Source organism: Sinocyclocheilus anshuiensis, unplaced genomic scaffold, assembly GCF_001515605.1.
Source record: "Sinocyclocheilus anshuiensis isolate Anshui unplaced genomic scaffold, SAMN03320099.WGS_v1.1 scaffold737, whole genome shotgun sequence".
Classification (NCBI taxonomy): domain Eukaryota; kingdom Metazoa; phylum Chordata; class Actinopteri; order Cypriniformes; family Cyprinidae; genus Sinocyclocheilus; species Sinocyclocheilus anshuiensis.
In genome coordinates this window covers 465,699-488,589 of record NW_015540908.1, presented here as the reverse complement: position 1 = coordinate 488,589, position 22,891 = coordinate 465,699, and the positions used below count along the sequence as shown (strand labels likewise).

The following is a 22,891-nucleotide window of genomic DNA, read 5'->3' as shown; positions in this document are numbered from 1 at the left end:
GTTTCACTTACAACTTCAAACATTTACTTTTATGAGTCATTTTATGAGTCAAAACAATCATACATCATACAGATGAGCCAGTGAACCAACATAACAAAAAATGACAACTCACACAGCATAGAGGAAAATCAGTTCCTCTGTGAAAACTATATGTTTTTGTGTGTCATTATACATTCACCTGGGGGTGTTGACAGAAAAGACTCTGTGACATCAAAACTGTTATTTCAGAGGAATGTATCATACATCTTTTACATATTTCTGTCTGTAGAAGCACTGATGGTTTACTGATATGGCTAGGTCTGGGACCATTACATTTTTCGTGAAAAGTAGGCTATTTATCAGATCTCTTGCTTAGTTTCCTAATTCAGAAAGTTGACATATTAATATAGTTTAATGGGTTTATTATCTCCGAGCCAGTGCATAATCTCTTGGTTTAGGTAAGACAGTATAAAGCACCAGTAAAGACAGAGCAACCCGTTTTATACATGCATGCATGTCAACATTAGCTGACAGCTATAAGGTCATAATCCTACCAGGTGTTAGAGTAGCCCATCCATTGACACCTCATAAATATTAAACAAGAAAGAAGATGTAGGGGAGACCGGGGCTAGTTGTCACACGATGAAACTATTCGTGGTATAATAATAACTATAATATTGAGAGTCAAAAGTACAATTGCACAACTGGAAAAAAGCTGTAAAAAAGGTTTTTGTACAGGTCTATGCTATTTCTAATACACTTTTTACATTAAGAGTAACATATTTTTACATTCTGATACATTAAGAATTAAGAATTAATATTTATAAATGTAAACAAGATTAATAAGAATGTGTGGATTCCTTAGCCAGCGATATCATGTGTTGCATGTTAACCAGGTTTTAGGATGTTAAAACTTTAAGCATTATGTGTACAAAAAATCCAATATCATACTTTTAAAAAAAGCTAGGTAAGAAGTGAACAATGAAATTGTGAGCATGAAAAAAAAATTCTGTCTAAACAGAAACTGACTTTCAAATATAACCCTATACTCTGAGAAAATTTCACTTGAGTCAAAAGTATGACAACTAGCCTGAATTTAATCTATATCAAGAATATAGACCCATCTCTACAAAAGGTCTCCATTCACAAGAGGTGAAGGGCCAGTTATAGGAGTCACAGCACCAGACACTGCTAGAATGTGTCCGATAAGACTTCTTAAAGGTCAGATTAATTTGGCTCCTCTGAACTGACTGCATGACTCATGAACTGCACCACAATCATGTGGCATTGAGAACATCAGAAAGCACCTGTCACAACATCACAAACATGCAAGAATTTATGGTGGAGGCGGACAGAAACACACACTTGCACAACACACTGCTGCTTGAACAGAGAACAGTGCCAAAGGAGATCTCAAACTTCTGCTCATACAAGTCCAATGTATTAATCAAGGAGTACTAATGAATAAAGCATCGCTTCTAAGCCATTACAGAAGAACAAAAAGCTACTAGGTACAAAAAATAATTTCCGTCCTAGCCGCAGGCTGAAATTTCACTTAACACCACATGACTGAGCTTCTATTGAAAAGATCTGCTGAAGGTGATGCAGAGAGACAGATCTGTAGAGATACAGTAGGGGGCAGCAGAAAATTACAGAGATGAAACCTCAAGCACATCTGACTCAAGTTAGTTAGTCTGAGCATAATATTGTATAAATTCTTTTTCCTCTTCAAATCCAGTTGCATTTGGTTGGAATATGGGAAATGTGGCTTCTCAAAAGACCTGCCATGATGAAGTGACTCACAAAACCTTTAAACAAAAGGCTAATTGTTTTTGGATACACCTACTGAACACACCCATTAGATTGTGCAAACTCTTTAACTACTTGCTGTCATTTCTTAATGCATATACCCAGATTCACTAACTCTACAAATAGTAGATTGTTCCAGTAGTTTCTTTAAATGTCTTTGCATTTATACCAGCATAAACTGAAATGCACAGCTATAAAAACAACAAAAGCAACTGCAACACACATTCCAGAGATCTCTGTTGCACTAGGGGAGGAAGACAATGGTGGAATTTGGGATGGACAGCTGTATCTTTGGTATGTCCTATTACATAATAAACAAAGTGACAAAGCAGAAGTCTCCAGCTAATTGTTGACCACTGGAAACCAGAGACAAGGGGTAACAAACCAGAGGAAATAACCAAACACACGTGCTTCCTGCAGAAGTGGCACACAGGGTCCTCTAAGCACAGCATTGATTTTTAGAGGAGCTCTTTTTTCTATTCAGAGAACTGAAAAACTATAGTTGTGGTTTGTGTTTGGCAGCAGGGAGTGGAGAGCTGACTCCAAACATTGTTGTATTGTCAGAAACACAGTGCTGCTTAACTGCTCATTACCGGCAGTCTGGGATTCCCCCTGAAAAGAATGAAAACTTGCAACAGAATCACTAGCCAGTCCCAATATGCTACAGAGCAAAAGGGTGGTTGCGAAACTTTGCACGCATAATTTGATGTGTTGGGTGTGGATGTGGCATGAATCACTGCGAGAGGTTAATTTCTCGAAATAACTGGAACAAATATACCCAGATTTGTGCTTGTGGAAAGCAGCAGTGACAAGCAGGACAAGCTGAAAAATAGCACTTATAAATAAATGCACATTGTTGCATAGACAAAACATGTTTTGAAAAAAGCTCCACATTTTTTGATACAAGTTGCCGGCACTGCAGTATAAGCTTCTCTGCAAAACCTACTTATTAATGCTTAATTCACTTAACATAAAGCTCAGGCACCGTTCACTCAACACGCATATAAAGTTACACGCCTCTCAAGCAAAGCATGCCCAACCATCTAATAACAGCACAACTATTCCGACACCACACCAGTCACCTTGAACCTCCCACACAGCAAATACGGGATGGAAACCGGAGCAGTGCAACCAACATCAAAGCACATTAAAGAAAGACTCATGAAAAGGACTCATACCTTCTACGAAGTTGGGGAAGGATTTCTCCTCGGGCTCTTGGAGTGAATGATCCCAGCAAGTCTCTTCAACGGCACCCTGCAGGAGGCCACGCTCTATGGCCAGTTCTTCCAAGACATCGTAGTCCAATTCATCTCCTGTGATCTCTGGCACTGGGGGTGTAACAGCTTGGTCTGCAACAGGACTGGCAATCTGTTGCACTTCAATAACTTCCTCTACCACAACGATCTTCTTCCGCATGGCGTCGTCTACGGACTGCTCTTGCGCGTTGCAGGTGTTCTCGTCGGCAGGAAGAGGGTCAGTGATGATAGGCTGTGCAGGGGCCTTGCTATCCGAAAGCCTGCTCTGCTTCTCTGAGCTCTGCTGTGTGTCAGGAGCAGGCGTGTGTTGTGCAACTCTGGGAGGTTCCCCCTGCTCGGGGAGGGGGCTGAGCTGGGCCGAGGCTGCTGCTGACGCTGAGGCTGCTGGTGCTTCCCACTGTCTCTGCGAGGAGGATGTTTTTCCTTTCAGAACCTCCCGTTTTTCAGGCAAGGGCTGCGCAGGCTCCACCTCCCCTTTGTGAGCCAGGGCCTCATTCTGTACAGCTGTTGGCTGCATGCTCTCCACAGCGTGCATTCCCTCAGGGGATGTCTTTGCAGAATCATTTGTTGGGCCCTCGACCTTAAGAAGGTCAACCTGACCAGCATTCTCGGTCTTTAGCTCTTTCACCTTTGTCTCAGCTATAGGCGGTGGGACTTGTTTTCCAGCTGAAGTTTTGTTTGCAGAATTCTTCTTTTTCTTCTTTCCTTTCGAAGGCTTTGAGGCGTCCTCTGTATCTCCGTCTTTTGCAGCTGTAGTGACTACAGGCTCCTCAGTCAGTTTTATTGGTGATACAGTATCAGAATCTGTATCAGATTCCAATTTCTTAGGCGTTTGCGCTTGGACTTCTGAAGTCTTGCTGGAGTCAGCTGTGGTAATCTTTACTTCAGCAGCTGTAGACGGGGACTGAGATTCAGGGCTGAGATCAGGCTTGCGAACTTTAACCTCTGCCTTGACCTCAGCTGTAGAAATGGCACGAGGAATCTCCACCTTTTCATGAACTTTCAAAGGACGAGTGTTGTTATCTTTAGGTGCTTCTTGGACATCCTTTGTTTTTTGGGAACCAAGTGCTTTCTGTTGTTTGTCAATCATTTGAACAGTGCTAGATGCTGTCTTCTCTACAGAGACCTGCAGTGGCAGATTAATCTCTGATTTCTTTTCAGCAATGTGTTTTGACAAATCTTCTTTCTTAGGGAGAGGTGGCGCTGCTGATTCTAGAGATTTGACAGGCAGCTGGGTGCTAATGGAGGTAGTTGACTTCGTCTCATCGACATGAACAGCAGGCACATCATGCGGTGCAATGGAGGTCTGATTTATAACGTCTGTCTTGATTGGTTGTTCTTGCACATTTTTGGTCAGCATGGTTTTCTGTGCTTTCTCCACTCTTGGTTTTGATGGATAAGGATGAGGAGCATCCTTATGCATTTCGCTATCGATTGTGGGTGTGGTTTCTACAGAGACATTAATACACACATCTTTCTTAGTCGTTTCTTTGACTGCTTCAGTAGAGACAGAAACTGCAGAGGATTGCACTGCTGTTGATAAAATGGTTGGTATATCCTGCACATTTTTGGTCTTTGTGTTTTTTTGTATTTTTTCCACTTTTGGTTTTGATGGACGAGGAGCATCCTTATCCTCTTCGCCATCACCTTTGGATGTGGTTTCTTGAGAGACACTGACACACACTTCTTCCTTGGGCTTTTCTTTGACTGCTTCAGTAGAGACAGAGGATTTCGCTGCAGTTGTCTCTACTGCTGAAGAAGCAGCAGCTGCCACATCCTGCATATTTTTAGTTTTCTGGGTTTCCTCCACCTTTGGTTTTGATGGAGTAGGATGAGGAGCATCCTTAGCCATTTTACTATCATCAGTTACTGTGAATACAATTTCCTGGGAGACTTTCATAAAGACGTCTTCTTTTGGCTTTTCTTTGACTGCTTCAGCAGAGACAGAACCTTGAGAGGATTGCACTGCTGTTGATAAAACGGTTGGTATATCCTGCACATTTTTGGCTTTTGTGGTTTTCTGTGTTTTCTCCGCTTTTGGTTTTGATGCAGTAATATGAGAAGCATCCTTATCTATTTTGCCATCACCTTTGGGTGTGGTTTCCTGGGAGACACTGACACACATTTCTTCCTTGGGCTTTTCGTCGACTGCTTTAGCAGAGACAGAGGATTTCACTGCAGTTGTCTCCACTGCTGATGAAACAGTTACCACATCCTGCACATTTTTGGTCACTGGGGCTTGCTGCGTTTTCTCCACCTTTGATTTTGACAGAGTAGGACAAGTAGCATCCTTATATATTTTGCTGTCACCTTTGTGTGTGGTTTCCACTTTTTCCTTGGGCTTTTCTTCAGCTGTTTCAGCAGTGACAGGAAATATAGTGGACTGCACTGCTGTTGCCTCCACAGTTGGTATATCCTGCACATTTTTTGTCTTTGTGGTTTTCTGCGTTTTCTCCACTTTTGGTTTCAAAGGAATAGGATGAGAAGCATCCTTATCTGATTTGCTATCCTTGTCTGTTTTGGACGTGATTTGAGAGACCTTGACACACACTTCTTCCTTGGGCTTTTCTTTGACTGCTTCAGTAAAGACAGAGGATTTCACTGCAGTTGTCTCCACTGCTGATGAAACAGCTGGCACATTTTTTGTCACCAAGGTTTGCTGTGTTTTCTCCACCTTCTGTTCTGAGGGAGTAGGTCGAGGAGCATCTTTAGCCATTTTGCTAGTATCTGCAACTGTGGATGTGGTTTTCTTAGAGATCTTAATAAACACCTCTTCCTTGGGCTTTTCTTTTGCTGCTTCAGTAGGAACAGCAGACACAGAGGATTCGCCTGATGTTGCCTCAACTGTTGATGAAGCCTCCTGCACATTTTTGGCCACAGTAGTTTTCTGTGTTTTCTCCACCTTCAGTTTTGAGGCAGTGGGTTGAGGAGCATCTTTAGCCGTTTCAGTGGATGTGGTTTGCTGGAAGACCTTGGCAAATACCTCTTCCTTGGGCTTTTCTTTGACTGCTTCAGTATGGACCGAAAATACAGAGGTTTCCACTGCTGATGAAACAGCAGGCACATCCTGCACATTTTTCGTCACAGTAGTTTTCTGTCTTTTCTCCACCTTCGGTTTTAAGGGGGCAGGATGACGAGCATCCTTAGCCGGTTTGCCATCTCCAGCTGCTGTGGATGTTGTTTCACGTGAGACCTTGATAGACACTTCTTTTTTGGGCTTTTCTTTGACTGCTTCAGAAAACAAAGAGGATTCCACTGCTGTTGCGCCCACGTTTGAAGAAATGGTTGGCACATCTTGGCTCACATAAACCTTTTGTGTTTTCTGAACAAATGCCGTCTTGGTGCATTCCTTGAGTTCTACCATCTTTTCCTGTTCAACTGGCTTGGCGTGGTGCGTTTCAATAGGAGGCATTTGGGAGACCAAATGCATAGCGACCTTCCTCCTAACACTTGGTTCCATCTCTTTGGTGTAATCGCGAGTATCAGAAAGCATGGGCTGCTCTTTGGATTCCCTGGGTCTGATCTGACCACTAGCCATTGGACGACCTCTAAATCTTGGTGTTCTCTCATTGGATTCAGTCATTTCAGCCTCATCCATTCTCGCTATTTTGCGACGATACTCCTGTCGATCCAGTAAAGCCTCTTGCTTTTCTGCACCCATCCTGCCAGGTTTGGGAACATAAGACGTTGGACCCTGAACCACTTGAACCTGTTCTGCCCTGCGGGCGATGGCCAGAGTGGCAGCTGGCCGTCGTACTCTCTGCAGCGGCGTGGGAACGATCTCAGGAGGCAAATGCAGGTAATCGCGCAAGTAGACAATCCCTTCGTTAGTGAGGTACCAGTAGTAATGCCTCCATGCAAAGGTCTCCCTCACATACCCCCTGGACTTCAGCGAGCCCATGGCTCTTATCACCTGCAGGTTATCCACGCCAGGAATCTCAGGGTGTTTGGTCTGAGGCCGCTTGTCTTTCTTGGCCACCATGACGCCATCCCGAAACAGATGCTCATAGATGGCCTTCAGGTTGTCTAGGGGCATTAACATTCCAGCAACCATTGTGCTTCCTTAGTCGTTCAGCGTCTGAATAAACAGGACCAGCTTTGCCAAAGAACAAATCACTGAGTGACCTCAGTCCTGTGGCAGAGCCTGCTGCCACGTGCTACCAATTCAATCAAAAAAGACGCTAAAAATAAATACGACCTGCTATTCTGCGTTTGTCCGCTGTTGTTTAGCTAACTTCCCTCCTAATAAAAAAAGAGTTTCTTCTTTCTTCTCAAACTTTCTCAGAGGCAAAGGAAAAACTCAGAAAAGGAAAACTGTGCTCTCCTTTACTCAGCCTTCCTTGGAAGTGAGCGTAGTCCGGACTGGCAGAGCTGCAATGAGAGGGGGTGTGTGTAAAAGAGACAAAGAGGGAGAGTCCTATGATCCCATCGGCTCCTCCCACCTCAGTCGAGCAAGGAAGAAACCGTTAGAATCAAACTGCATGGTCAGCAGACTCTCAACAGTTGTGAAGTAAACACTTGCGAAGATAATCAGCAAAAGTGCAGCGAGCAAAAATAGAACTCTAAGAATAGAGAAAAATTTTGCCTGTTTAGCACACCTATGTCTCACAGAAAGGGCTAGGAGGAACCACCCACAGCTAAGCAAAGCACAAGTTACACACCTCCGGGTGTGTTGGATCATCTCACAAGGAGAGAGAGAGTAGATTGGTCAATGAGAAGCTAGGTTAGAGAAAAGGAGACACCTTTCATGTATGTCATCCAATAGGTGAAAAATACGGTTATTAACACCCACCTTGGGCAAGCAAGGTTTACACACTTCATATCATGTGACGGGACACTCCTTTTGCCCTACAGACACTTGAATTCCTCAAAACATTCCTCAGAGCAAGTCCTTTGGATACGAGATAAAAAGGTTGACATAGAACATTTGAATACGCATAACTGACTTAACTGATGAATCACAGTGCAGATACTGCACAGGAAGAAATCATGAGACAGAAGGGACTCCAATGGGGAAAAAAACATGTTATGTCCATTGTTAATGTTATTATAAGTGCAAACACAAAACATACAGTATGGTACGGTTTAGCTTATTTTAAACTAATGAGCAGCTGGTTAATGTTTTGCATAATGACACATTTGTATATTTCCATACATCTTTAATTACGGTGTTTAAAGATGTTAAAAGACTGCTCACACACACACAGCATTACACTAAGCACGTTTCACAAGCACTGCTGGCAGGACAGTGACATGACGCAACCGACTGAAAGAACGGTTGAAGAATTCATGTAGAGCTCTATATATCTCAATCTCAATATAGCTGCTGAATTTGAGTTTCCTATGAGAGAGTCTACTAAATAAAGCACTGCGCTTTACTGCTAACCTTTCGAAGGAACCAAGAACGCATGCAGTGTGTGATTTGAGAGCGAGAGTAAGGCAGGGATAGACACAGACAGATGCAGATACATGAAGCAGAAAGTGAGAGGGGTAGAGTTGCACTGATTGTCTCTAATGCCTTCTGGAAAAACTGAACAGATACTTCTTAATGACCACAGCAATTACCAATGTTCTGAGTGTATCTTTTAGGAATGAGTGGTAAGGATATGCCATACGCAGCACTTCGTACCTCAAACGGACAAATGTTTTTGTTTTATTCACCATGGAAACACGCAGACAGTATGTCAGTTCCGGGAAACTCAAATATCCTCTTTCACGTCGCTCCAACGCCATGAAAATAACTTCTGGGCCGCTGGGACATCACAACCAGGAACAACCTGACATAATCAGCACAGATGCATGTTGGCAGTGCGTATGGGACCAGACAAAAAATTATTTATTTGCATTCATTAAAGACATCGGCTATTAAGCTGCTACTTTTTTTGTAGAATTTAATTTATGTTTAGAATTTATGTTTTAATGTGTTTCATTATAATTTATAATTATTCCTAATTATTGTGATGATTATTATAATTTTACAACCATTCAAAGGTTTGGGGGTAAGTAATATATTTTTTAAAGAAAATATTACATTTATTCAACAAGAATGCATTAAATTGATCAAAAGTGACAGTAAAGAAATAATGTTACAAAAGATTCCTATTTCAAATAAATGTTCTTTTGGACTTTCTATTTATCAAAGAATCCTAAAAAAAAAGGTTTCCACAAAAAGATGAAGCACCACAACTGTTTTCAACATAATAATCATATTCCTTGAGCAGCAAATCAGCATATTAAAATGATTTCTGAAAAATCATGTGACACTGAGTAATGATGCTGAGAATTAAATTACATTTGCAAATATATTCACATAAAAACTTTTTTTTATTGTAATAGTATTTCTCAATATTACTGTTTTACTGTATTTTTGCTCAAATGAATGCAGCCTTGGTGAGCAAAAGAGACTTCTTCAAAACACTGAAAAATCTTACTGACCCCAAACTTTTGAACTTGCATAATTTAAAATATGATTAGCTGTATGTCTAGAATGTTAATTTTAATAACATTTTCTTGACCTAGAAAACCTAGAAAAAGCAATAAGGGATCTCCCTCTCTCTCTCTCTCTCTCTCTCTCTCTCTCTCTCTCTTTGTCTTGGCTGTTTGTCAAAAGCTAATAAAAGAGCCACTTTTGAGTCTGTCAGGTTCTGACCGGGCTCAGCCAGAACGATTTTAATGGTTTTATAAACAACTGAGGCTGTAAAACAAAAGATGTACTCCATTTTATAACAGTATACATTTCAAGACTTGTTTCCAGGTGCATAAAAAAAAGTCCCAGCGTTTGTTTGAAAGGTTTCACTAGCTGAAGACCGTTTCAAATCCATCTTCAGATAATCAGTGAGAGTTAGCAACTACACATAATCACAATAAACATAACCTCTACTGATAATAAAAAAAAAGATCCTCCAGAAGTGAAATTTCTTCATAATGAATAAGCAGTGGTGATTCACTTTTGTTCCTCAATTATTCCTATGTGCGTCATTAGAGGGACTTACAGTCACACTGTAATGCATTTCAGTGTAGAAAACCACTTTATTTAACATTAAACAAAAGATAAGTGATAGTGAGGCTGGAGAATGAGTTTGAGGTCACCTAACCGAATTTAGTGAAGAATCCGATTCTCCATTTCGATCGTTTCAGCTCTTTGTATGTGTGCCCAGTTTGCCCAGAATAGACACGATCTGGCTGTCTTCCCACTGTAAAGTGTTCACTAGTGCTCAGAAACACGTGCCTTCCTCCTTCAGCCCGCTGACAAAGGTCGACATGCCCCAGAGGTCAGATTTGCATGTGTCCCTGGCAACAGATAGACAAGCCAGCTGGAATATAATTAAAGAAATTATTATTTTTTAACATACTCATTAGATTTCATTTTAGCTTTCACATGACTCTTTCCGAGTCACTTTCAGTCCTAAAAAAGATTCAAATTGTGACTCAAAAACTCAGTGTAATCAGATATGACTGGCAGATGCATGAAACACATGAGTGCCACGTGAGAATTTGTCACTTTGTCAGCATCGTATGGAAATGAGAACAAAGTGTGGTGGAGTTTGTGTTGGATTTATATGCAGCTCATCTTCTGAAGAATCTAAATTGAATACTCTTCAGTTCTGTTGGATGAACAGGGTTGAATATGATTTGCAATAATGATGTGGAATGCAAATCAATCTGAGCACACAGAACACACCCCTACTATTAACAGCCTCTCTAAAGTACACACTATGGTTTCATAGCCTATATTTGCTTACACTGAAAAGTCAACAGATATTTGTTTTCGTTTAGTCTCTAAAAAAGTAAAAATAGAGAATCAAAGGGGTTAAATTATCCTTTACTCAAAAAAAATTAATATAAGCATTAGGAAGCAGTCCATTTTAACATTCAGAATTATAAAGTTCAGGCTTTAAGTGCTGTAAAGGTTGGGGACAGGGCTTCAGCTGTCCCATACGACACCATGGTCCTGTCAGAAGGCCACAGTGTCACCTCTAACCTCCAGCACCTGTTCACTACCAGAGGAAACCCAATCTCACTCTGTTCCCAGCCGATCAGGAACATTATATGGATTAAGGAATTAAGGGGTTCTGGTACACCTGGAGAGCTCAAATGTGACCCTGGATCACAAAACCAGTCATTAGGGTCAATTTTTTTAAATTGAGATTTATACATCATCTGAAAGCTAACTAAATAAGCTTTCCATTGATGTATGGTTTGTTATGATAGGACAACTTTTGGCTGAGATACAACTATTGAAAACTACTGAAAATCTGGAATCTGAGGGTGCAAAAAAATCTAAATAATGAGAAAATCGCCTTTAAAGTTGTCCAAATTAAGTTCTTAGCAATGCATATTACTAATCAAAAATTAAGTTTTGATATATTTACAGTAGGAAATTTACAAAATATCTTTATGGAACATGATCTTTACTTAATGTCCTAATGATTTTTGGCTTAAAAGAAAAATCAATAATTTTGACCGATACAATGTATTTTTGGCTATTGCTACAAATATACCCCAGCGAATTCATACTGGTTTTGTGGTCCAGGGTCACAAATATGATCCTAATTTCGATAATTGCCACAACTTTCTCATATATTTCTTCAGCTTATCATATGATCTTAAGGAAGTGAACATCGTCGGCAACTTTTGGAAAAAATGCCCCAAGTGTGTTAATGTTTTTATTTATGCAGTTCTGTTGTGCAGCATATTATTGGACTAAATAAATAAATGCAAATATAATTGAATTCATTTTCATTAAATTACATTTAAAAATGATTAAGTTGTTAAAGTTTTATTTATTTGTTTCATTAGACACAATTTTTGATGATACATTTGTATTCAATCATAAAACAAAGAATGCAGAAAAAAATTAAATAGTAAACAGAATTTAGGGAAAATAAAATGGATTTCATGGGGCCCAAAATTAATTGTAGCATACTCTGAAGTTGAAGTTTAATCGTTAGAACTTGAGTATGAATGTAACTTCATAATCCTAATGATTTTTGGCATAAAAGAAAAATCAATAATTTTGACCGATACAATGTATTTTTGGCTATTGCTACAAATATACCCCAGCGAATTCATACTGGTTTTGTGGTCCAGGGTCACAAATATGATCCTAATTTCGATAATTGCCACAACTTTCTCATATATTTCTTCAGCTTATCATATGATCTTAAGGAAGTGAACATCGTCGGCAACTTTTGGAAAAAATGCCCCAAGTGTGTTAATGTTGAACCAACTCCAACAAACCCTTCTTATCATGCTGTCTTTTAATTTCCTGTTGTACTTATACAGCCAATCTCAGAGTCATTTAGCGCTAAATGAGGCATACAGTGACAGTGATAGTGATTCATGCCTCACTAAGCGTCACTGCTGTGTGTGTACACTTTGGATGGATAAATGCAGAGCACTAATTTCGAGTATGGGTCACCATACTTGGCCACATGTCACGTCACTTTAAATAGACCATGCTCATCTGCTTGAAGCATCTCAATGCAAACAAACATGGCTAATCAACACTCAAGGTTTATGCTTTGAACCTCAAGCAATCATGGGATGATGCTGAAAAATTCAACCATGATGGACAAGGTTCCTCTACAGGCATTATATTGGCATATAAGCATATTGGCATTCAAAAAAATAAGCCAAAAAATGCTTTGTGCGCTCTATGATCCAGAGGACATGATCTTACAGGACTATGAGCAGGAGTAAGAACCAGTAAATGTTAATGATGAGTTTTTCCTGCCAGACCTGGTCCAAGCCAAAGAGTTGTTTCCAAAATGAAGCTCATAAATATTTGTGAAAAGCTGGCAAATTTTATAATAGACTTTTTCAGTTGCACATTAGCTTTCCTCCCAAAAAGTTCTTGATCTATCCATTTATTCTCCAAACCGTTCTGTAGGGTTGCAGGAGAAATTGTGATGTTAACGACAAATACATTCATAGGTAGTTGAGTGAATCTAACGAAACTAGCCAAAAATAAGCCACAAACTCTCTTTAATCTGATTTTGGCAGCTACAAACAACTAGTTTGGAGACCTAAAGCATGTATAAGGTGTAAAAGTAGAAACCAGCATTTTGTACCCGAACCATACAGGTTTGATTTCTGCTTAACAGTCATCTTCTCCAAAACATTTTCCTCACGTTCTCAAACAGAGCCACATTGTTTTAGGAATGACTCATGAAACTCTCAACACTACTGTTTGTGAGTACTTCTTGAAAACCTCTTCACGTTTAAGTGAGGCACACAGCTCTGACGTATGAAGCTCCCTTCTCTCACGGGCTACACGTGTCTATGGAAAAGTAGTAAAATTATGTAACGTGGCAAAAATGACAAGTCTCCCTTGTGTTCTCCACAGCATGAGTCATGGATCACTCCAGCTTGTCCATTTCCTAAGTGGAAAGAAACACAAAGTCTCAGATTATCCCACCGTCAACCGTCTGGCCAACACCCAGAGCCTCAGCGAACGTTCAGCGTGCAAACGTGCCGGACCTTCAGCTCACCAGTCATCACAGAAAACAATCCTGATATCCAAAACTATTCATTCACTGTTATTATAGTCCACATTTTCAACTATTTAATCTAATCTTCTGTTACATTTCTACTAATGAATCCCAGGTTTGGAGTTGGAACATGATAGCGTGGAAGTAAAACGCAAGAATGCTTTGTGAGCAGTAAACAGCTCCAGAGGAAAAACTCCCAACTGAGGTTGTTGGGAATTTGAAACAGGCCTGATTTCCCAGCAGCCCCTGTGGGAGTGCAGCGGGAGAGTCAGATCAGTGTGGCAGAGGAAAAGATCAAGATCCATTAGAAAAAGACCGGATAGACACCTCAAGACCAACTTGAACTGTAGATTTAATGGTCATCATTATTGGCACATGACAGCAAAATAAAGACCAAAGATGGTTAGTTAGCAGCACACATTCTGACTCCAACAAACTAGCAAGACTTAGTCAACCAGCATCATGAGAAAGATCATGTTGGTTGAGCAGCTCCATCATAAACTAGAATAAACCAGCATGGGAATTCACAGTAGTGTGCAAATGTCATAGTTTCTACAGCGCTTCATACAATACAGACTGTTTCAAAGCAGCTTCACAGTATTAAACAGGAAAATAACTGAATCGATGATGCAAACTTCAAATAGGGGACAAATTCAAATTCAGCTCTAAAAAGAAGTTCACTTCAGTATATAATTCAATTGCTGCAAAATTGATAACAAAATTGATCAATTATGCAATGAATTTGATTCAGCTATATAGCAGCCTGACTATTTCACTGTCAATGAAACTCAAAGAACTTCATGACAAAGTGCCAAAATAAAAGTTTGGTTTAACGTGAAGAAATTATGACAGAAATGTATTACCATTTTTAAAATGTACTTCTGAAATTAACAATAATATTCCGAGTATGGGTCACCATACTTGGCCACATGTCACGTCACTTTCATGTCACGTCACTTGTTTGTTTACAAACATGTAAGAAGAAACAAATATTGTGATAAATATCAATAATGTATGAAAAAATATATACAGTATATGATACTATTTTTAGCCATATTTCCCAGGTGCAAGGGTGTTTTGGGTAGTTGCTAAACACATTTCTGTGTGGTTGCTAGGTGGTTTCACACCCGGTCTCTGGAAATGAGTCAGCTTCCTTCAATGTTTTGTAAACACTATTAATATACTTACACACTCACGTGCTCACCTGAAGCGCAGTAAAGCAAATTGAACTTGCAATTTTTACACAAAATGTGAAACTTTCCTAAGCTTAAGAGAATCATTTTTTATGTCAGCCCATTAGGACAGAAAGCACTCATATTTGCCTTAATTGTGATGATGTGAATGTCCATCCATACACTACATCACGGTCATCACCTACCTTTCTTGCTGCTGCACCAGAATCGATCTCCCAGAATATCGCCCATGTCCAGACTCATCTGATAATGCATGTTTGAACGGGCCTGTGTGACCACCACGTCTTCCCCATGTGGACAACTAACACCACCCCATCTGAAACCCATTCCCCGTAACGCAGGGACCGGAGTGGGGCACGTCGCAGAGAATGACAGGGGAATGCAGTGGAGAAACAAGAGCCTCTTTTCATGTTCTACCCACAAACACACAAAGTCATGGAGTCCATAAATCTGTCCCGCCCTGCCCCCTCTATTCTCCCAGAGTCTCATACATCTGCCCCGCTCCAGCAACACTTACTTCCACACAAACACTGGCCTGTTCTGCCACACCAACTAACTTAGCCTGCAATCAATGGGACGAGGTTTATTGATGTGTTGTGAAAGAGAGAGCAGGCTCTTGGTTTGGGGTTTCAGAGCCTAATTTGGAAGCACAACCAAATAAAATGTTCTTTAAGAGGAGGAATTGATCTCCACCATTAACTAAAACCAGGCTGTTGGAGGATAAAACTAATAAGCAGCTACTGGCTGGATTAGCTTCTGCAGTGTTTGGGATAACAGGGTGGGGAAGAGCGTTTTGGGCTGTTGATATGCATTATTAGAGAGCAGGCCTTACAGCATGAGTGTCCTTCCCATAGCAACTCCACACCCCGACGCCTGATCTACTACTGCCTCAAGCTTTTGTGTCAGTTTAAGTGGTTTGCTTTGTCTTCAATGAGAGGATTATAGTAGATGTTCCTGTTCAACTGAATCTTGAGAAGCAAAGTATTGTCTTTGGGCTTCTTTATTCACATTGCTGTTCTTAAGGTGTTTATAATGCTAAATGTGAACATTTCTGCAAAGCTTTACATTTTATAAGCTGCTCTTGGCAGTGATTCTCAACTGTTTTTTACTTCAGGACCCAGATTTGTTTTACTGGACCCCAACACAGTACAAAAATTATTTATCATATACAACAAAAATGCATAAAAGAGGCAAAAGTGTGATTTACCAGCACATAACATGGGATGAATAGTGGGTCAAATACTGTATTAATATTGCCCATATTTAATCAAGTAACAGAATTTGCATCAGAATACATTAAAGTATGATTGGATGCAAGTGTTTTCTCCTCCCAATTAAAAATCTGTGAATTGTACTATCCTGACTATTTATGATAATATTTTGCAGTTTTAATATTTGCATTTATTTTTCGATGTTTTTTTTTCCCCATCTGTTCCAGTCAGAACTGACCTGGAAATTAGGGCTGCTAAATATGAAAAAAAAATAAATCATGATTATGTTGTTCTATAATGAAATCCTGATCATTTACCACACCATTACTCACTGACTTTGGAAACATCATGCATTTATTGAACTTCAAAAAACTGCCTTTTCAACTACTTTCCTTGAACTTTAAATATAATTATACAAAAAAAAAAAAGAATTTTAAAAATAAAAACAAATATAAAAAATTGAAATATAGAAATTTGGTAGTGGTGGAAATATAGAGAAAAGTAGTAGTGGAAACTACTAGACATTTATTCAATATATAAACTTTTTTTTTTTCCATATAAAGAAACATTTGGACAAGACAAAGTGGGATCATCGTTGCATAAATGAATGTGGCAAAATAGTTTTATTTTGATTGTATTGTTTTCGTAATCATTGGAAGCCAAAATTATATTGTAATTGAAAATAGAATTTGATTAATCGCAGTGACCTACAAGAAAATATATTTTTTATGATACGACCCACCAGTTGAGAACCGCTGTTTTTTATACTACATCATAAAGTTATCACTGCAGAGAACGTTTTCAGGATAAACAAATATCCTGTTAGTTGACAGTGTACATAAAACTACAGATAGGCCAATGAGATGAGCTAACCACAGAAAACATTACACTTTAAACTGCTAAGTAAATGATTCTATTGCAATAACATGAGGTGCGGTTCATCTTCACTAGTAAAAACATCTGCAAGTCTTTCACCACAACACATCTGAAATGCTTCAGATTCCTGTCTACACGTTACTCATTTTGTAGTGACATTCATTGTGAAATCAAAAATCATGCTTTTGCAAGTCTTCTGAAAAAGATGGTTTGTTTTATGTTTTATTATTGTTAAGTATGGAATTAAGTAAAATCTACTTAACTAAGTTATGTAAAATTAGCAAAGGAAATAAGTACATTTAAAGTGGCCAGTTAGAGTTTGATGAGTAATTTCTACTTATTTTCTTTTAGTAACTTTGAGTAACTGAATAAAAACCATTAACATAAGATTTATGTTAACTCCGCAATACTCAAGTCAATTTCACACAGTCACAGTTTGTAAACTTTGCTCAAACAATATAGCACTGAAAAAAGGCTTGTGGTTCACTTACAAACATGTAAGTAAACAAGTACACAGCTTGCGATCCTTTTTAAGATAATATGTCTAATCAATAGTGTTATTACCTAAATAAACACAGAGACCTCAATACATTGTACACGATACACAAAGACGGTAACAATCAGTGGATAGTGTTAGAGTATGAATGGGTCGTTTTGAGTAGAAAATGAGCTCCAGATGTCACAAAACAGCAAGTTACTAAACCTAACAACAAAAGCGTCCATAAAACAGTGTAAATGCAACTCAACAAGAGTGAAAACTATAACCTTATTAATTATTCATGCCCCAGTGCATGATGGGAACAACAGGATCATAACTTTAATATTTATTTAAACAATCCTTGTAAACATAAAAAGCAATTCCAAGTAAAATATACTTATAAAATTCACATTTTAATTTAATCATACTTAAACTGAGTACTAATATGTGACCCTGGACCACAAAACCAGTCATAAATATCCTAATGATTTTTGGCATAAAAGAAAAATCTATAATTTTGACCCATACAATGTATTGTTGGCTATTGCTTCAAATATACCCCAGCGACTTAAGACTGCTTTTGTGCTCCAGGGTCACATATAGATTCTACTACTTTTTTTAATTCTCACCTGAACTCAATTATTTAATGTAGAAATTACATGTTTTTCTGTAGTATTTACTTCCCTACAAAATCATTTTATCAGTGTATGTAGGTAATATAAAAACAAGTGCTTTGTGAAGGCAGCATGCAGCAGAAAGCGAGCGGCATGTTTGTGCTGTGAGTCAGCAGGACGCTTTTACAGCACATCAGGGTGTGGTCAGCCGGGCCTGCGGTCGCCATGGCAACACGAGTCACAGACGGGCCGTCGGCTGGTAAACACACCGTCTGTGCTGGACTTAGGTCAGTGTTACCTAGCAACAGCAAAGCAAAACTCACACGGACAGAGACTCCTGTGCATTTGCATCTGAACTGAACGTCATAAACCGACAACATATTATTTACCAACTTAAAAAGGGGCACATACATAAACACTCAATAAAACGTTAGTATGCATATCTGTCGGTAACATACTGTACACCCGCCAGCATGCGTTAAAGTGATTTATGAAACATCCTCCGCTCATTAAAAGTTCAGATGCACTAGAGAACCTGAGCAGTTCTTTCCAGAAGAAAATTATGTTTTAATCATCTGAGAAAGAATCATGTGGGAATATGATGAACATATAATTTTACTGTCAGACATTATCAGCATCTTCACTCCGATCTCTCTGTTATGGAAGCCCGTTTCCGCCACTAAATAAAAAATAAAACAAGGTAATTACTTTATAACTCGCAATTTTGACTTTATAACTCGCAATTCTGACTTTATAACTTGCAATTCTGACTATAACTCACAATTCTGACTTTATAACTCGCAATTTTGACTTTATAACTCGCAATTTTGACTATAACTCGCAATTTTGACTTTATAACTCGCAATTTTGACTTTATATCATGCAATTTTGACTTTATAACATGCAATTGCGAGTTTATATCACACAATTCTGAGAAAAAAAGTCGCAATAACCTTGTTTTGTTTTTAGTAAAAAAAAAACAACGGGTGTTTAGTGGCGGAAACGGGCTGCCATACTCTGCTGTCCATTAATAACACTAGCATTTCTGAACCGCAGGACGGCCCTGTTTCACCAGGCCTGTTAACTATTACTGCAGATTAGGGCTGTCAAAAAAAAAAATCGAATTTCGAATATTCTTCGAATTTAAAATAAAAATCCATATTAGAATGCAAAAACGTTGCATTCAAATTTTAGGTGTGTGTCAGGCAGCTTTATCAGTGGTGCACGAGATACGATGACGATGTAAGGGTCGTTGCATTATAATGTTTATGTTAGCCTGTCCAGTTGAAGCCACTAGATGCGGCGCTGCTGCGTTGTTCATTCAAAATATTGCAGAAAAAGAGAACAATCAATAAAGGAAGATGTTGTTTACGTCAAAACTGAAACCAAGCCATTCACACAGAACGCATATTTAGTGCATTTTCTAGAGGGACATCTATCACTGTTGCATTCGCATCTCGCACAAGAGAGCCGCATGTTTAGAAAGCCATGTAAAATTAATGCAAGTTCAACTTTTAAAACAAATGTCTCAAGACTTTATGGTGGTTTTTCCCATCCCACTGCATCTCAAGTTTTTAAATGAAGAAAGCACTCTTTGTGATTGATTTTCGGTCCTTTGTATTAAACTATACATACATACATTATGCTGTTTTGTTTCTAATTGTTTAAGCAACATTATTAATTATGGTTTATAAACATTATTTTAAACTATGCCATTTTTTCAAAGATAGTCGTGTTATTTTATTATGCTTTGAAGAAACGTGCATGATATTTTGCTCGATGCGCCCTCTTGTGGCCTCAGGAGAGAAGCCAAAAGCTTTTCTTCACCCTAACTGAAATTATGCATTTTAAATTCGAATATAATTCGAATATTGATCATATTTAAGTAAAAAATTTGAATTTAGTTTTTCAGCCATTTTGACAGCCCTACTGTAGATTGACCGTATAGTTTTAGTTCAGTTTGTTTGCCCAGGGGAAATGAAAGACAGCACATCCCTTTATGACTCTGGACCAGCTGCTTAACCGGTTTAAACTAGACTCAGACTAGCTAGACTAGTGTTTGACAGGTTTAACTGGTCAGCCAGCTGTGAACTGCGAAAATAAGTCATGTTTTATTTTTTCTTACAGCAATTTGATGCTTAGTATACTTACTAAGCATAAACACAGTCATTTTTATACTTATAATGTCCAAGTTACACAATCTTATTTTTTTATTTTTTTATATACTTTAATTCATCAAGGATGCATTAAATTGATCAAAAGTGACAGTATAGACATTTATAATATTGCAAAAGGTTTCTATTTCAAATAAATGCTGTTCTTTTAAACTTTCTATTCATCAAAGCATCCTGAAAAATAAAATGTATCACGGTTTCCACAAAAATATGAAGCAGCACATCTGTCTTCAACATTGCTAATAATCAGAAATGTTTGTTGAGCAGCAAATCAGCATATTAGAATGATTTCTGAAGATCATGTGACACTGAAGACTGGAGTAATGATGCTGAAAATTCAGCTTTGATCACAGGAATTAATTACAGTTTAACACAGATTCACATAGAAAACAGCTATTTTAAATTGTAATATTTCAAAATATTAGTGTTTTTACTGAATTTTTATCAAATAAATGGTGAGCACAAAAGACTTCAAAAAACATAAAAAAAATATTACTGACCCCAAACTTTTGAATAGTAGTGTATGTGAATCTAATTACAATACCACTAACAATAACTATGTGGAAGACGCTCCAAAAAATAATTTTAAAAAGCATGTTGTTCACTTATATTCACTATTTTTAATATTATTTAATAAACTATTTATTATATAAATATGAAATGAATATTTATATATTAATAGTCATTATTATTATATTTCACCTGATAAACCTGTTCATTTTATTTCATAAAACAGGAATTGTGCTATGCATTTGATCGTGCAACACTGATGAAAGTAAACACGTTCTGATATCTGAGTTGCATCAGGTGATCAACAGCTGTTTTCAGTCATCAGACCAGATCATGCATCAATCATCCCGATGAGGCGCTCAAAAACATATCATATAATAGATAAGAAAGCAACTGATAGTGGCAGCTCTTTTATGTCAGTTCCTGTGAGATTGCCATCTGTCTTACAGCCGAGGCAAATCTCCTCTAGACGAGTCCAGTCCAGGCGAAATTCCTCCAGGGAATCAATCCAAAACCTTGCCCAAGTCAAAGAGCGTGGAGTACTTTATGATCTCTCTGTAAGCACACTGTGTTACTTTCATTAATGTCAGTTTTGTTTTCGTCTCATCCTGCATGGAAAGGATCCCCTCGCACACCCAGTGAACACCCAGCTGAATGGGTGCGGTGCGGTACGCCAAAGCCTTTGATTCCCACACAACAGACCTCATCCAATCAAACACACAAAAGCACAAAGGCTGTTATCTCATATCAGGAGCTCTGTCATCATTTCTCCCTCAGTCCATTGTTACGCATTAAACAGCCCTTGCTAACGCTGCGAGAAATCTCAGAAAGCTGCCCAAATGTGCCTTCTTGCACCTCATATACAGTAGAGCATATTTTCCACTGGACATTCATTCCTACTGACATTCTGGCTTTTAAAAGCAAAGTTTTCATGCGATAAAAAATGGCAACATCTTCTGTACAAACACACAAGCTGAATTCAGAATAACTGCTTACTTTTTCTGCAATATAACGAAACTACTCGAAACTATATGTGTGTGTGTGTGTGTGTGTGTGTGTGTGTGCATATTGTATGCATATGTATGCATATTTTGCAAGATACAAAAATATGGTGTTTCTATAATCAACCATTTTAAATAAATAGTTTTATATTTCTCCATTGGTTTAAATTTGATTGTCATTTGCAATGCTTTTTGGAATTGTAGTTCTTTTCCTCATTAAAGCTGTTAAGTACCGAGTCTTATACCTTTGTCTTTTTGTCCAATAAATTTTTGCTTCAAATCAAAGTTTGTAATGCTGTATTAAACTTACAGCCAATTAGTTTGGGTTTTGGCTTATAACGCTTTAACAAAATCTTCTTCCTAAATCTAATCTAAATCCCTATGATAAAAATGAATGGAAAAAATACCTCTGAAAGCAACGGCGCTGAAAACGCACTCTATTTTTACTCATCTGGTTCTGGCCAGTATGACAGTGGACCTTACAGTGACACCTGTCTGTGTGGATGTCTTATCACACTAACAAAAAAAGTTTATTTCTATAGAACTGTATTTGCAGGTATTTTTGTCACCCAGGAACATAAGCAAATAAAAGAGTCTGATTTCTAGCAGAACACTATAGAATCAGAAGTGTGCAGTCATTTTGCAAACTACATACATACAAACAAATAGGCCTAATATAATATGCTCATTATAATTAGTAGGTACTGTGGCAGTCTAATAAATGCAGCATTTTGCCATTAACAATAACGCAACAACTTTATGTATGGAAAGCTGTTTCTGCCATGGGATTAAAAAATAAAAAAGTTAATTGCAAAATATAAACTGAGATATAGATTGCTAGATATAAACTCACAAATGTGAAAAAAAAAAATTAAACTCAGAATTCTGAATTTTTCTCGAAATTCTTATATCTCACAATTCTGACTTTTTTTTCTCAGAACTGCATGAAAAAAAAGTCTGAATTGCAAGTTAGAACATCCTAATTACCCTTTTCATTCATTCCTTTATATATATATATATATTTTTTTTTTTATCCTGTGGTGGAAACAAGCTTCCATATAGTGTGCTATCAAGCCTCAGTCATTAAAAGCAAAATATTTTTTTTTAAACAAAAAGTGAAACAAACCTGTAAACAAACACAGCTTAAGACATAAAACTACTAAGAAAACATGATAGCTTCTGCTACATGCTGGTAATGGCATAACCCAAACCTGACGTTATGTGTATGTGTGTGTGTGTGTCTGTGTGTGCGCGTGCGTGTGTGTGTGTGTGTGTGTGTGTGTATGCGTGTGTGTGT

General features: G+C 38.3%; 1 protein-coding gene across 1 annotated transcript in view; it reads right to left on the bottom strand.

Moving 5' to 3' along the window:
• Positions 1 to 7,144, bottom strand: part of LOC107689171 (plectin-like) — an 85,065-nt gene extending 77,921 nt beyond the window's left edge. Inside the window, exon 1 of the mRNA XM_016487094.1 lies at positions 2,967 to 7,144. Within this exon, the coding sequence (XP_016342580.1) occupies positions 2,967 to 7,098 (4,132 nt within the window). The 5' untranslated portion in view covers positions 7,099 to 7,144. The remainder of the gene's footprint in view (positions 1 to 2,966) is intronic.
• Between the last annotated feature and the right edge of the window lie 15,747 nt (positions 7,145 to 22,891).